Raw genomic sequence first — 16,927 nt, forward strand, 5'->3', positions numbered from 1 at the left:
CATTTTACATTCAAAATGCACTACGACTACCAAAACACTTTATTCAGGTCTCAAATCAACTCATTCTTCCAGAACACTAGCAAAGGTTGACAGCCAACAGGACACTTGATCCACAAAACAATGATCTAAAAACACTAACAACATGTAGCATTATACAGTGTTTTCTTGTGTGAAACAAGGACACATCTCTGTTTATAATTCACTGCAATATGTGTTACTGGAATAAATCAGACATGAAGCAGAATTATTCAATATTTTATGTAATTTATTTTTAATTTTTAATTAAAAAATACAAGAATTTCTATACACACCATCCACTGATACAAATACAATAGTAATGCTAATCTACTCAGACTTCTCCATTTGGCCAATTGTTTTTATAGCATTTAATTAAAATATTTAAAATATATTTAATTAAAATATTACTGTAGAAATGTAGCAAATTGCGTTCTTATTCAGTTTTGTATTATGTTATAGTTTTGAACATAAGTTTAACCGTTTTGAAAACAGTATGTACGCATGTGCAAATTGGCCTGTATGTATAAAAAGTTTTGGCAGTTGTGTCTGAGTGAGAAAATAATTCATGAAATTTGAGGGATGTAGTTATTGAATGCATTTTGTGCCAAAGCAATAATAATTGATCCTCAATTTATCACACATTGGGCCTTATCTTGCACCCAGCGCAATTGACTTTGTCAGTGACGCATGTATCATTTCGTATTTTGCACTGGCGCACAGCGGGTTTTTCCCTCCACAGACGCACGTCGGCAAACTAGGGAATGAACTTGCGCTCCCTGGGCGGTTCGGCGGAAAAAAGGAGGCGTGCTCCGGCGCAAACCATCTCTTATGCTATTTTGCAGTTTCAAAAAACAATTGCGCTACTAACCAAAAAAAACTAGTCTAAAGTCAGTGGCGCGTTGCGCGTGGTTCATTATGCTATTTTAAGGGTGCATGCTTGACCATAATGTATAGCGCGCACAACGCGCATTGCTTATCTAATCTACACAGATGCAACAGTTATTTTTGCAAATCATAAATTGTTACAATAAAAAATATAAGATAAGGGAAATCATTAAATCATAAATTGTTACAATAAAAAATATTAATACATGAGATAAGGGAAATCATTGTGGTGAGCATTGTGGTAGTTTTTATTTATTTTGTGTGGCAGCGTTAAACAATTATCATGCAAATAACGATTAAAATATTTTCATAAGTTTGTTGTGTGGCTGTATTACGTTTATTTTATCTAAATAATAATTAAAATGTTTTCATAAGAAACCTTCATGTATGTGAACTTGATTTGTAAGTGTACTTTGGGGTTGGACCTTGCTTGCGTTTCTTGTGTCCGATTTCAAAGCCCCCAAAACCCTTTCAGCAGTGAGGGTGGACGCAGCGATGTCCTCCTGTGTGCCCGGCGTGCCCGATTTATGCTGGCAAGCTTGGGATTCCCCCGTCTCCTGACATCATTGTAGTGCTTGGCGCAGCTGATGAGACAATTGCGGCTATTTCCTCTCACGCCTGTTTAACCGACGCTGATTTGGGCGGGTTTCTCCTATCCCCATAAAAAACAACTTCTCTGTCTTTGACTGCTCTTCCAAGAACGTCGGTCTCCTCGGCTGTGAACCGCTCCTGGCGTGCGCCTGTCAAATCCGTCATAATAATAGCAACCCGCCATTGAACTTGCGCCCTTGCGTTTAAAGGGAATGTTGGATAGCGTTCTGATTGGTTTATTTGACGTTACGCCCAAACCACACCTATGAATAATAAACCTACTTCAGACCAACCCCTTATTGATTTGCGCCCGGCGCAAGACTTATTTCTCCCGCCGGGAAAATAGCAACAGCGCCCAAGATCCGGCCACAAAGTCACTTGCGCTTTGCGCTTCGGACTTGCGTTTCAGATCGTTAAAATAGGGCCCATTGACTTCTGTTGTGCTCACTGTGTGAAGAGTTTTGCAAAAGTGACCTAAGTATTGAGAAATGTGTCCTAGCGTCTGTAAAAAACTGTAAGATGCATTTTGGTCGGATTACAAGTGGACAACGCTAAATTCAGGTGTAAATGAGGTGTAAAAGGTTTTGAGCTTGTCCACTATCAACTACATTCAGGCCATGTTTACATTAATGCGTTTACCCTTTACTTTTTTCACGTTTACGCCTTTCAACGTTGGTTCAGACATAGGAAAAAACGCATTCAACTGGATTGCTATTGTGTAGATGAGCATGTGGTCGAATGAGTTTGAACAGCCACAAAAGACTACTTTCATCTATTGATCTGTGTGATGTATCGAGCACAATGTTTTTACATTGGTCCTGACTTCTAGTACAAACCCACAGTGTTTGGCTGTAGACTATCATTACTAAAGTGGATGCCATCTGCCTCTTTCATTTTTTTTTCACTTTACGAGTGTGTGAAAGTTGCGTGAGCTTATTTCATAAATTGCATTAAAAATACTGACAAATCCCTTACATATACATGTATAACATGTTGTGCAGCATGCTTACTAACAACATAAGCAGCAGTACCCTGACATAATATTAGTGCACATCAATTTAAACTCATAATTCCTCACGTTTAAACTTTCTTCAGTATCTACAGATATCTTTAACACCTTACTGGAAATTTGCCGTGAGCCAGTCTGCTTTAAGTCCTCCAACAGTATTCTTGTCCCCAAAAAACAGAGAATGATTACAGGCCTGTTGCTCTGACATCAGTGGTAATGTATTCATTAGAGTGCCTAGTGCTGCCCCAGCTCAAATTGATCACTAAGTATACTTCGACCACTAGCAAAACGCAATTTGCGTCATCAAGTGGGTCCGTGGTCATCCGCACACACCGTTTGCACGCAGACAAGTTTTTGAGACCATGCTGATTAGCGCATGCGCAAGACAAACTTTAATACAGGAGACTCCACTATAAACAAAATACACAATGTCAATAGAAAGCCTCAAGCCATCTGAGTTACATAATGTCCATCATTTTTCATAAACCCCATTCACACAGTACTTTGACAAATTTCCGTAACATTTGCAGAGAGCACATACCGTAAATGTTCTGGGATCGCTAGTAACATTGCCGTAACATTTACAGAAAATGTTCTGTGTAAACAACAGACAGAAACAATGCCGTAAGGGTTGTGCTGTAATGAGGATGCGCGTGTCATCGCAACAAGAAGTTATGGTTCAGCTCTTTGACATGGAGGATTAAAATGCAGATTAACATTCACAACAAGAAATGTCTGCAAACTGGAATGAAGCAGAGATCAGGGAGCGTGTCGCTATCCATTCTGAAGCTAAGATCAGTCACCAGCATAATTGAGCAACGTCTCATGCACTCCTTCATGATCATATCATTAACAAAAATGCATGCACGTCACCTCAACAATAAGTTATCGTTCAGCTATTTGAAACAGGGTTTTAAATGCAGTTCAACACTAATGAAATGTCTGCAAGCTGGACTGAAGCAGAGATCAGGGAGCTCCTCACTACCCACCAACATGACAGAACAGCACATCACATGCTCCTTTATTATCTTATCATAAACAAAATGCATATGTGTGGTTTCTCAAGAGAGAAATAACGGATTATTAGCAAACTTCAGACAATTTGAAATAAAAACTAAGAGTGCACGACTTTATATATGTTGCGTGTCTTTATAGGATCATTCCAGAAAATCATTGGCAGTGTGAATGAACCAAAATCAAACAATCCCAGGACTAATCCCGGACGCATTTTCCATGTATTTTATGTAATTCTGTGTGAAAATGGCTATACAAACACATATTTAGATATTTTTATCTTTATAATGGATGAATATCTAGCATATTCTTTGGACTTGAAAGAGCTGGACCCTATATTGATTCTTTCAATCTGTTATAAAGATTGAAAGAGCTAGGACATAGACTCAACCTACGTCAAGATCCTGTTTGTGGACTTCAGCTCTCCATTTAATACAATTATCCTGGTTCTGCTACAAACTCACCCAGCTGAATGTGCCCTGATTCAATGTGTAGATGGATCACAGATTTCCTGTCTAACAGGAGGCAGACAAGAAATCTGCCTCTTGTCTGGTTATGCATCAGTTATAGACAAATTCCTTGTACATGCAAACCAGCACTACTTGGCAATAAAGTTGATTCTGATAACTATACCAAATGGTACTGTAGAGATTAGGAACTTTTTAAAGGGTACTGCCCCAGTAACCACTGGGGAACATATTTTGACAATTTGTAACCCGTGCTGTCTCAATGAGTCGTAATGTGCAGTCAAATTTTGGACTACAGGTAAAAGAAAGTAAAAAACTTTTCATTAACGTAAGTATATTAAGCCCTCGTACAGAGATCCCAATACTCTAAATAATCATTAAACATCTAAAATGATCTTCATTTGTAGGTTTTGTGAGAGGTGTACTGTCCTCAATGGTTAACCTAATAGTTGCTTGTCCATAAAAATGCGCGTCTGACATTTTGGTGTTGGTTTTAAAGCATACAGGAATTAAAAAATAAAGTGCAGGACTTGCTTGATGTAAAAAGAGGTATAATATGAGAGATAAAGTTTGGTATCGGATTGATATTAAAAGATTTAAAAGAGCGACAAGACTTGAAACAATCTTCCTCATTTCTACCTGACTGACAATATCGAAGCCTGAACAAACGCGTGGGTCCACGATCCCAATATATACACAGAATTACAGTTTTAAAATATCAGTTTTGACAAACATTCACAAAGATATAATCTGCTATACCGTAAGTGAATGTTTGGTTAACTGTTGGGGAAAAGTAGGGGAGACCGGGGCTGGTTGTCTCACGGGTTGGTTGTCACACTGCTTATTTCAGACATACTACATGGCGCTGTGGTACAATTTTGATATCAATTTGTTAGCCTTTAATAGCTTACTCATTTGCACTTGAAATTTTGCTGAGCAGACACAAAACATTGAAGTTAGGAGACAATTTTTTATTTTTATGTGTCAGAGTAAATTTTCATGTTGGTGTTGTTTTTGTGTTGAGATCTCGTATGATATTAGTCATTCAAAAACAAAACACTCATTAAAAAGCTAAAAGTAGTAGCTTTATTTTGAGTCATCTTTTAGCTATCAAGTTAAAGCCGTGTGGCAGCTAGCTTATCATGTTTGTCAAGAAGTAATTTGGGGATGGTTGTCACATAGCTTGCAGGGTTGGTTGTCACATAAGAATATTGGACATGTAGACCTTTTAAGACTGTTTGTTTGTTTTTGTTTGCTGTTATAAATAAATAAAGCATCAAATAAAGAGGTTTTAACACAAAAAATTATTTCATTTTATTTCTTAACACAGTAGACAAAGACAATAGGCTTTATGCCCAGCTGCACTACTTCCTGAACTTCAGCCAGCTTCTTGTTTCCTGTCTTCCATTATTGGACAAACTGATTAATCCAGGTGTGCCTGACCTCCGTATAGTCACAATAACAATAATCAGACACACCTAGATTAATCAGTTTGTCCAATAATGGCAGACAGGAAACAAGGAGCTGGCTGAAGTTCATAGTGCAGCTGGGCATAAAGCCTATTCAAGTAACTGATCACCCACTTTAATCCCATTTTTTAAACATAAGGGGCATTAATAACAACTATCATAGGGGTGGTATTCATATTAAAACTTATTTGCAGTTTCTAGTTTAAAAAACTAAAAAGTTACACATTATCTTTTCAGATCCCAATTTATCATTGAAATCCCATTGAACCTCTATAGGGAGGGACAACCAACCCCATACCCTGTGACAACCAACCCCGTGATGGGGTTGGTTGTCACATTGTGTCAGAGTGTCTTTGATGGTTATTAACTTCCTGTTACAATACAATCGAAAAGTAAAAAGTATACACATTTAAAGCCAAGACTCCAAAGTTTCATTTCATGTAGGAATTACTGCTGAAAGATTTTTTGAAGATGAGCACTTCATGCATGAGTAAAAATTGTGACAACCAACCCCGGTCTCCCCTAACTGATGTGTAACATTATATTAGACCTTTGGATTACAATAAATATCAAAGTTTTCTCTCTCAATATCAATGAAACAATAAAAAAAGAAATAAGTTGAACGTATATCTTTCCTATAGATATTGTTTTTGACTTTATGTGTGCCAAATCTATAAGTTTTTTCTATTAGTGATTTTAAGGTATGGATTTTGTATTAAAACCTTTAAAAATCTTTAATTTGACTTTTATTAAAAGTGATTTTTAATCAGATTCCAAAAAATCATACATCATTTTGAAGTTTTAAAGTTAATAGAGAATGTCAAATTGTAAAAAACTCATTTTTGAAAATTTGTTAATTCCGACTCAATTTGCCAGCATGGGTCACATTTTTACTAACAGTGTGTTATTTCATATTTTTATGATTTTTCTCCTTTTTATTTAAAAAATAATAGTGACTTAACATCCAACCTTATACATTTTCAGCATCATTTAATACTGCAGGTACAGGTACATCATTCTACAGATCACTAATGAATCACTAGTTGTGAAGGGGTTTGTAATGGATAATATTTATTTTTTTCCATTTTTATAAACATTTCAAAGTTTAAATGCTTTTGCTTTTTGTTAACTACGAAGAAACTTAACATTAACTTTTCACTCCTGACTTTGCTAAATTGCATGTATGAATATAAAGTTGTGCTTTGTACTCCCAGAATTCTTTGAGGAATGCATCAGTGCTGCAGAGATAGAGGCCAAGCTACCAGCCATCATGAAAAATGCCGTATATCTGCATAAAGCCACTGCTCGCCGCATCAAAAGCTGCCGTATACAGAGACGGGCTTCTAGGAAGCACTGGCGTAAGTGCAACACACGTTCACATGTTATAACACAGTATGGTGAGCTGGCAACAAACTAATGCAGGGTTAATTGTAACACGGCTACTGTACAGGGCCAAGCAATCTGTGCTTTTGGTCTTTTTCTCTTACTGTCAGAAGATGATCTCCTGTAAATTTGTGAAAATTTTGATGTGTTTTCTTTAAGATATTGAACAAAGAGTGTTTTGGAGGCATGGAAGTAAATTTCTTCATCTTGTTTTTTTTTTTTCGATTCCTGAGTTGGATGTGTAAGTCACCAAATCCAACCTATTATTTTAATCACTGTTATTTCCTTAAACATAACACCATTCTGAAACATCAACTGCAACTCCTAACTGCATTTTTACACAGCAGGGTTAGTTGTAACATCAAGTCCTATACAATAAATCTAACACACTGTTTCAATTAAGCCTCATGTATACAATTATAATGAAATTAAAACAATGTAAATACTAATAGTTTAAAAATGATACCTGTTAATACAATATCAGGGGAAATAACTGACAATTATGATTTTTTTGTCTTAATTGTGCATCCCTCTCAAAAATATATATTTATATGCATTGATTCACAAGGATGGTTAGATGAAGAATCATGGATGGATGAATGTGTGGTCATTAATTTAATATAGGGGTATATATAAACAATATCCGCCTTTAGTATTACGACAGAATTTTATTTATTATTTGTGTTTAAACCAAATTTTCTAGCAGGTGTAACAACAAACTCTCTGTTTGTTACAATTAACCACAGATAGGGTAAGTTGTAACGTTTGCACTTCTGTCACTTTTGGTGGAATTTGTACGATAACGGTAGGTCCCACAATCAAACTTTAAGTGTTAATTTGTAGCAAAGATGTGTGTAATGATAAAAATTATTCATCTATCTTAAATATTTTTTTAATAATAGAGCCAAAATCAAAAGCGTAAGTTTGTTCCCCGCTCTTAGCTACTATTGGAAAACTAGTTGATGCTAACTTTATAAGGAGCTGACACATGCAGGTTTCTGGGAAACCATTACCTTGTGCTGCACTCAAATTAAATTAAGTTTCATAACTAAATGATCCTACTTCATCATCTCATGCTTTTTTTGTGTGCAGTGAAGCACTCACAGTCGTTTGCCTCTTCACGTGGTGTGGATCACGGCCTTAAGGAGCTGAGAGAGACCACCTGATGTTCGACTTCAGATAGATGTTTGAGACAGCGGGCCTATACTGCCCTACAAAGCCAAAGCGCAGTAACTACGCATTTGGTCAAAATTAAGTTAAGGGTTGAAATGGGCTTTGTGAGAACTGATGTGTCTTGTGACAAAGTCTCCTGGTTCAATTTTGTCCCATTTCAGAGAAACGTGTGTGCCAAAATTGCAGTAACATGTTTGACCTGCTGGTGTAAAAAACTTTAAGGGCATTTTTCTCGGTTTCAGTGTTTGCGTAGTTACTGCACTTAGCCTTTGTGGGGCAGTATAAGATCATCACTCAACAACAACAACAAAAAACGTTCAGGGTGATGACTAGATATATTCTGCCAGATGGACATGGACTGACACACCACCCTGAGAACAGATTTTTTTTCATCCTGGTCTCTGTATAAATGTAACTAGGCCTACAGTATTCACATGAATATTTAAAAATGTGATTTTAACAATGTCATGAGTCAAATTAAAATATAAACTTATCTAACAACACACAGGTCCAGTAAACATTGTTTGCAATCAGTCAAGTAAAATGACACATTTCTAAAAAAAACAATTTATTTTTTTTAAACAACATAATGCCATTTCTAAAATGTATTGTTGGGACTCAAGTAGAATATCAACCTGCATGTCCTTTAGAACAAGCTTCTTATCATTTTTATAATAACTTTTAATAAACCTTTATAACTAAGGTTGTATTTTTTAACATGAAGTACATTAGCTAACATGAACTAACAATGAACAATACTTCTGCAGCATTTATTCATCTTAGTTGATGCTAATTTCAGCATTTACTAATACATTTTTAAAATTAAATGTTGTAACTGTTAATATTAGTTAATGTAAAATGAACTTACATGAACAATTGTACTGGCCTTAACTAACATTAGCAAGGATTAATAAATGCTGATGGACTACATTGTTCATAGCTAATGCATTCCCTAATGCTAACAACCTTTTTATAAAGTTTTGCAATTATTATTATTTATTTTCTTGCAGTAGGCTATAGGATAGCACTTTACTTGAAGAGGTGTTCATAAGACTGACATGACACCTTCATAATTATGACATGACACGTCAAAAGATTATATTTAACTTTATGTATGTGCACAATCCATAAAAAACTAACAGAACTTTTCTGACATTGAAGAAAATGAGAAAGAAAATGTAATTAATTTAATGTAATTAACAGTTTTTCCAGCGATATGGACCCAACGCTGCATGGCTTAACCCATTATTGTACTGTTTTTGTTTCATTTTACGCGAATCGGACTCCAAATGCAATAAAATATAATTTTATCAATTTTAATTATTGTCATCATTATTATTGAATAATTGATTTTATTTGTTAAAGCAACACTAAAGAGTTTTTTTTACCTTAAAATAACGTTTCCAAAAAAGTTTCAGTCGTTCATCCACTCGAAACAGGGTGAACGGCACTTTCACATTCGCTTTGCAGCCCTCTATCGGCCAAAACCGCACTAAAGAAGTTTCCAATCGTCGGGTTCTGTAGTTTGAATGAAAACTAAAAAAACTAGCTTTACGGCACCTACAATCCAATCAGAGCCAGCTTTGCTGCAGTAGGCTAAATTATTTACGACAGTGGTAATGGACAATTCCGCTTCCAACCTGTAGGGGGAGCAAAGAGCAAAAACTCTTTAGTGTTGCTTTAAACACATGGAGGAAACTTAAAAAAAAACATTATGAATTGAAGAATATTCATGACATTGCTACAAAACTTTATGACAGAGTATTAACACTTAATGACATTTTAATGACAAATTCAATTACTGTATTACTGTAAAAAATGGTCAGTTATGTTGTCTTGGTAATGTCGAGTTGTCATGACAAGTTAATGTCTGACGTATATGTTAATGTCAAGTTGTCATAACAAAGACATTTCTAACAATGTCATCCTTGCATTAAAAATGACATAATTGAACAAATGACATAATGACAGTTGTCATAAATGTGCATAAAATCTCCTTTATGTTCATGTCATGATTATGAAGGTGTTATGTCTTATGAACACCACTTCAAGTGTTACCGGCTATAGTATGTAACAAAGTTTATTGCACTTACAGAAAACAGTATTTAATAATAATCATACAGTAACTTACAAAGAGAGTTACTAAGCCAAAAATTTAAATTGATAAGATACCCTTTTATATTCTTATTTTGAATGCTACAATCATCGTCATAACATGGCTGGCAACTTTTACAGCTAAAATCAATATGCAGAAACATTGCATAAGACCTTTACAAGTGAGGTTAATCTTGTAAATTTTAACAAATTGAAATGTTATAAACCTGTAGCTACTCTGTCACGTTGGGAGATTTAAGTCTTGTAATGATTCACAAGTTTACATTAAGCCTCTGTTGTCAATCTATATAACATTGGAATATGAAATCTTCACATGTATAGGACTTCTCCATAATGAGTAATCAGCACCACTGTTTAATTCATTTAAAAGCATATTAAATTTAACCTGTAATATAGACTTTTTTGAGGGGTTTAATGCTGTTCTATGTAGTGTTGGTAGGTTTTTGGATATGGTGCTGGTAAAATGGCTTCAGTGTTTATTAACACGTCCAAGTACGTCATGCTTAGCTGAGTCATTGTCACAAAGGAAATAAGGGCTTGTGATTAAAGTGAAATGTCTCTTGCAGCCTCCGAGGAATTATTTAACTAAATCAGCCCTCGGATGTCAACATCTTCTTCACTCCCAATCCTGCATTAGAAGAAACAAATAATATATGAGGCAATGTCATAAAACCTTTGCTTTCATAAATACTAATTGAGCTGTGGTATTAAACAGGATTATATAACAATCAATGACAACAGTTAAATAAGTAACACTTTACCATACATTTGTATCTGTTAACATTAGTGAATGTTTTGGCAAATATCAATTTACATTTACCAAAACAGCATTTTTTAATCTTTGTTAATACAAGGTAATCCCAATATAATTGATCATTTTAGTTCATTGTGCTTGAACTAATGTTAACAACTTCTGATTTTAAAAATGTTTAGCAAATGCTGAACTTAACATGAACTTATATTAAGAAATGCTGTAGCATTATTGTTCAATGTTAACTAATACAAACTTATTGTAAAGTGTTATTGATAAATCACTCCATACCTCACCATAGTTGAATTTAGTTGATAAGATATTTCATATGTTTCATATATTTTTTCTTAATCTCTTAAAATGGTTTTATCCTGTCTTGAGTAAATGTTTTAAAATTAGTCTTGAATAACATAAATATCTGATAGCAATAAAACAGTTTTGTATAGGGTCTGGACTGTTGTACAATACAAAAAAATCCTGTGACAGATGGCTAGTGTGACAGGCATCACTGTGGTCTAAGCTCTCATAGGAATTTACTGGGAGGTGTGTCCAAAACTGCACACTGCATTGCATTTCTCACAGATCTCAATGTGAGCTTTCAATCATTTCTGTCCTCTAGATCTGTATCAAGATGAGATGGCACTTTTAGCAATATGGCAATTTGCTTACAACCGACACCCCCATCTCCTATTTTTTATTTCAAAGTCCTATTCAATAGCCAAGATGATAACCGGATGCCAGTGAATGCTTTCAGTATGATGAGGTTATGTGACACATCATACCACTGCTGGAAAGGTCCATTGTCTCATATAGCCTAAAGTAACACTTACTAAAATAGTAGACACTGTATACAGTATTCATTATGTAAGCAAGCATTTCATTCCAAACACATGCCCAAAAATGAAGATCTTTATGAGAAAAAGTAAAAAAAGAATGATTGCAAATGAACACACCTGAAGGAATGCAAGGGACGTCATTGTGATTTTGAGAACTGATTCGGTTCTGTTGCTGACCAAAGACTTCTGTGCTAAATCAGCAGTTACACTGTGCTGAGATCATTTGTTGACATGTCCTTACTCTAGGCTGTAATGCTTTGTCGGCATTTCACTAGAGTTTATGTCAGTGATGACCCTACTGCAGCATAAATTCCTTAAACTAGAGTCTCCATAAAAATAATTTACTCTTATAAAAAGATTTCCGTCCCCTTTCCTTCTTTATGCCCTTTAAGAAATAAAGCCATCACTGTTGTCATAATGCCAAGCTTGCTTGTAAACAATGACCTCTTTATGTACAGTTCTCAATGCAACAAGCCAGCCAAGTTGCAAAAAAAAACGAACATGTCCAACATTTGACCATCCAAACATCATAGAAAGTTCTTTGATTAACTTTTAAATAATACAAATACATAAAAATATTTCTTTAAATGTCATGATAAAAATGATGCAGCATCATGAGTAAAGAAATAAATATATGAAGTTGGTTACAACACTTGAGGGCAAGTCCATCAATTTTGTTGTAGTTTAGTGATGAGACTAGTATGTAGGCTCAAGCACAGCTTACTTCTAAACACATGTGCATTTAGAAAGCAAAAGATGCACAGCTGAAGGGCTCACTTCTCAACCAAACTTGCTTTTAACTGTGCTTCCAGGGCCATCTTGTCAAATGTGCGCATATTAGTTTCTTCCCGAACACGGTCTCGCACGTGGAAAGAGGCACGTGCCACCGATCTGGCGCTTTCCAACACTGCACGCTTTTCTCTGAAAATCTGTTCGCTTTTTTCCAGTTTGCGCTCTATGGACTGCAACAATTCTAACCGCCGCTGTTTCTCCTCCTCCTCTACACGTTGACGGTTAAGTCTTTGAAGTCGTTCCTTTTCCTGCCTGCTCAGCACTGCACGCTGGGCCTTCTCTCGTGCCCGTTCTTCAGCTATTTGTATTGCTTGCTGTGCTCGTTTTTGGGCCTCACGAGCCTTTGCCTCTGTCTGTTCCTTCTGCTGCTGTTCACGTAGCTCAGCGGCCCGTCGTGCCTTCTGGATCTGCTTCTCTTCTCGCTTAGCCTTCTCCTTTATCTCTTGCCCACGGCGTTCCTGTATCTGTTCGTAGTTCTCCAGAGACCTGCTCAGCTTCTCTTCTGCGGACCTCCTTGCTTCTTCCCGTTCGTCCGCTTCACGTCGCGCAATCTCTTGGATGAGAGCTGCATGGCGCCTCTTCTCAGCGCGGTTGAGTCCACGACGTTCCTCTTGACTTTGGTGCTCTCGCTCCTGCCGCTTTAGCTCAGCAATGGTCAGTTTCTCCTTCAAAAGAAGCTTCTCCTGCTCAAGTATGGCTGCTCGCTCTTCCTCCAGAGCTTTGAGGTTCTGTTCTTGTAGCGCTTTCTTGTGTCTCTCCTCACGAGCTGCTTGTTGCAGTTTCTGCAGTCTGCTGCGCTCTTGTTGCTCAGCCAGCTCGCGCCAACGTTCCTCACTTTCCACCACTTGACGAAGTTTCGCTTCTGCAGCCACTCGCTCCTGCTGATTAAGCCAGCGCTGCCGGGTAGAAACTTGTGACTGCCATGCACGCTGACACTGTTGCACAGCTCTCTGTTTCTCCCGTTCTTCACGTTCTCGACGCAGCTCCTCTAGTCGCCGTTCACTGTCCCATTGCAGGTGTGCTACGTAGCGTGTCTGGCTCATAATGTCCTCCTCTTGGTACCTGGCTAGCATCAATGCAGCAATCTTTCGGTCACGTTCTGGGACAGCTTTAAGTCCCCTGCGTTTTACCTCCTTTACAATGCGTTCCACTTTTTGCGTTGTCTGTGGAGAGTGACTAAGGTCTCCCAAGCTCAGACTGCGACCCATCAGTGAGTTAAAGGTAGCTAAAGTGCGGGCACGAGGGCTTGACGTCTTAGCCCAGTGATCTCTTGTCCCTTCCCAGCTATAGGACGAAGACGCGGATTCTGATGAGGTACAAGTGGTAGTTGTGGTGTTAGTGGTTGAAGCAGTAGAGGAGCAAAATGCTTCACGCCTCCTTTGCAAAGACTCCAAAGAGTGGCTTCTGCATCTAACCTTTGATTTGGAAATAGCGTGTCCGTTGTGTTGTGCAAATGAACTTTTGATGTCATTGGCTGGACTCTGGATAGCAGATTTTGACACTATTGGAGCAAGTGAGGTTGGTGTCCTTGGAAAAGAAGATGGTTTAGGTACTGATCTGGGGAAAGTATTTGCAGTTTTTGTTGGAGTACTGGAGACTTTCTTTGGACCTTGACCTGCTGAAGCTGAATGCAATGGCTTTTGGATTGCTAAAGGCTTTGGTCCTTGAGGTTTTCTCTCAGATTCTGCTTCAAAGGATTTAGACTTTTTTGCTGAAGTTACTTTAACAGTATTAGCAGAGTTAAGTGGACTAGCTTTAGTGACAGGAGGAGAGCTGGAGGTGGACACATTTGTGGACAACTTTCCCAATCCTTGTGTTGTGCTTTTAGGTGTTGTTGCTGCTTGCTTTTTGGGTACACCAATGCAAGCAATTGACTGTTTTGGGACTGGGATAGAATTAGTTAAACTGTTATTGTTCTCCTGAGACAATTCATCATTTACAGTTTGCGGTGACTTCTCTGAAGCCAGTGGACTACTATTATTGTTCAGAGCAGCCTGCAAAATCCGTCTCTTCTCCTCTCTGATAATCCGTTCTCTCTCTTCTCTGCAGTGACGAAGTTTAGCGTGTCTATCTCTTTCATATATCTCAAACATTCCTGTGGCGACGCGCATGCTGCGGCCTGGAGCCTCACGGGCAAAATCCGACAGTGGTCGTGACAGAAGCTCTACCGGTTTCACTCCACAACGTGCACATGCCTCAAGTGAGCGAGGGCTTGTTAGTACATACCGGCTACCTTCTGCAGCTGGCGAATCAAAATTGTAAAGGTCCAAATGCAGTTTTAGCTCTTCTGGTTGACTGCTTTGTGGCTGGCATGGCTCCTGAGAGCTCAGTACGGACTCAGTATTGAGCTCTGTTTGTGGGCAGGGATCCACACTAACATTATTCTCTCTATCATCACCTGGCTCAGGTAGACAAGGGGCTTCAGAGGCTGCAGCGGGGGTTTCAATCTGAGGCCCTCTGAATTTACTCTGGTCGTCAGGTTCCAGTGGGTCCACCATGGTTTGCTGTACAATCAACAGAAGAGACAGAGAGAATGAATACTGCAATGCTGCAATAACAGTGCTGAATGACCCACACACAAATTGTCTAGAATGGAATCACAAGGGTTAATGTGTTCTGTATAGAGATTAAAGCTTAAGGGTGAAATTTAAGGTTGAAATATGCTGAAAAGCTTGCACATGCATGCATATTTTTATGCTATGCTTTCCGTATGTGATCTATCTATCTATCTATCTATCTATCTATCTATCTATCTATCTATCTATCTATCTATCTATCTATCTATCTATCTATCTATCTATCTCTCTCTCTATCTATCATGACTTAAATGTCCAGCCTGTATTACTATTACACATCATAATCAGGGCATGATCAGAAAAAAATAGATCACCCTACTCATACATTTTAATATAATAATAATAATAATAATAGTAACATTAAAGTTGCATACAGTAACATCATTAAATAACATAGTACATAACAATTAATTATTTGATCTATACCAAATTTCAAGATTGTGATTCATAATAAACATATTTACAACATATTATATATTTGCAGGCCTCAACTTTATTCATTATAGTGTAAAATATACTATGTAAGCCTAGATACACCCTTTACAGTAGTGACACTAACGTTAATGTGTATAGCAAGGAACACAGTATATAACGTCCACAGTTTTCTAGGCCCAAAAAGACAGATGTTGTTTGTATGGTATAGAAACGTCAAAAGAAACATCAAACGTAATACAATTAACCTAAAAACACACAAACACCACCGTCTGAAATCGCGTCCACGGCAGATGCTTCTTAGACGTTCCCCAGTGCAATAATATCGGATTACAATAATGCGCTAGAAATCAGTTGCCTCCAAGCAACGCAAAACGAAATTCTGCCCAAAATCTCACGTTTGCAGAACAGGGTCTTACCAATATCACGTCCCACGCATTCAGAGCTGATCGGGTCACTGATATTTTATCTCGTCCTCATTAAACGCGCTTTACATTGTGGTCGGTTCGGTTTCCTCCAGCAGTCAGTCAGTCTCCACCTGCTGTTTGACACACTCGCATCCAGGCCGTCAAGCATCCGCGCTCCGCCTCCGCTAAAAATAACACATACGTTCAGCTCTTTGTCCCCGTGTTATGAATGTTTTGCCCACGGCGAAAAGTGTACAGATAATGTGGGGCCCAATATGTCTGTAAATAAGAAACGCTGTCACGTGAAGACAAGGATGGGAAGAGGGGTTGTGTTGCTTGTAATTTTTTCATTTTCCCTTAAAAATATTTTTTTGATTCGTTTTGTAAACGTATAGAAAAGTACAAAAAAATAGGAAATTAAAAATATGAAAAAACGAGGTAAATGGGTAGGTAGGTATTCGAAAAACATTATAACATCATTTTATTAAAATTGTAAAAATGATATTCATTTGTTATAATAGTACACCCCTTAAAAAAAAAAAAAAAACAGCTTGCAATAGCCTAATGCCAACATATTTTTGGTAAAGTTTTGTGAAAAATGTTTATTTGTTTAGTTACTATTTACAGATTTGTGGAATTAACATTTTGACAGCATCTGTTCATTATTGTATTACGTATAAGCGTACACTAGGGGACGCTATATGAATAAAGATCAAGTGGGTCTAAGTAAACTGCGTTGCTTAGTGGCCCGAATCTTGTAACACTACATTTCACTCAAATACATTTCATATCATAGATTGTTACAAAATATCAAACTAAGTTTAACTTAGGTGACCTAAACATATATATATATATATATTTTAAACCTGTGTAGCCTATAAATACTCTGTGGACTGATTTGTTTTAGCTAACATTTTAAAATATATTAATGATATTCTTAATGAATAATAATAATAATAATAATAATAATAATAATAATAATAATAATAATAATAAATATTTAGTATCA

At 37.0% G+C, this 16,927-nt stretch overlaps 2 protein-coding genes across 3 annotated transcripts in view; one reads left to right on the top strand and one right to left on the bottom strand.

Moving 5' to 3' along the window:
* Window positions 1-9,965, top strand: part of LOC141349025 (pleckstrin homology domain-containing family D member 1-like) — a 35,226-nt gene extending 25,261 nt beyond the window's left edge. The window contains exons 12-13 of the mRNA XM_073869164.1: window positions 6,668-6,811; window positions 7,929-9,965. Of these exons, the coding sequence (XP_073725265.1) occupies window positions 6,668-6,811; window positions 7,929-8,002 (218 nt within the window). The 3' untranslated portion in view covers window positions 8,003-9,965. The remainder of the gene's footprint in view (window positions 1-6,667; window positions 6,812-7,928) is intronic.
* A 56-nt stretch (window positions 9,966-10,021) lies between these two features.
* Window positions 10,022-16,248, bottom strand: LOC129417176 (coiled-coil domain-containing protein 177). 2 transcript variants are annotated; one of them, XM_055171676.2, is made up of 3 exons: window positions 15,931-16,248; window positions 11,829-15,007; window positions 10,022-10,752 (listed from the first exon to the last, which is right to left on the bottom strand). In XM_055171676.2, exon 2 carries the CDS (start codon window positions 14,999-15,001, stop codon window positions 12,485-12,487), a length of 2,517 nt encoding a protein of 838 aa, XP_055027651.2. In that variant the 5' UTR covers window positions 15,002-15,007; window positions 15,931-16,248; the 3' UTR covers window positions 10,022-10,752; window positions 11,829-12,484. The 2 variants fall into 2 exon arrangements, with proteins under 2 accessions (XP_055027651.2, XP_055027652.2); XM_055171677.2 differs by lacking the exon at window positions 15,931-16,248 and adding an exon at window positions 15,781-15,916.
* Window positions 16,249-16,927: the final 679 nt, after the last annotated feature.

This window comes from Misgurnus anguillicaudatus, chromosome 7 (genome assembly GCF_027580225.2).
Source record: "Misgurnus anguillicaudatus chromosome 7, ASM2758022v2, whole genome shotgun sequence".
NCBI lineage: Eukaryota > Metazoa > Chordata > Actinopteri > Cypriniformes > Cobitidae > Misgurnus > Misgurnus anguillicaudatus.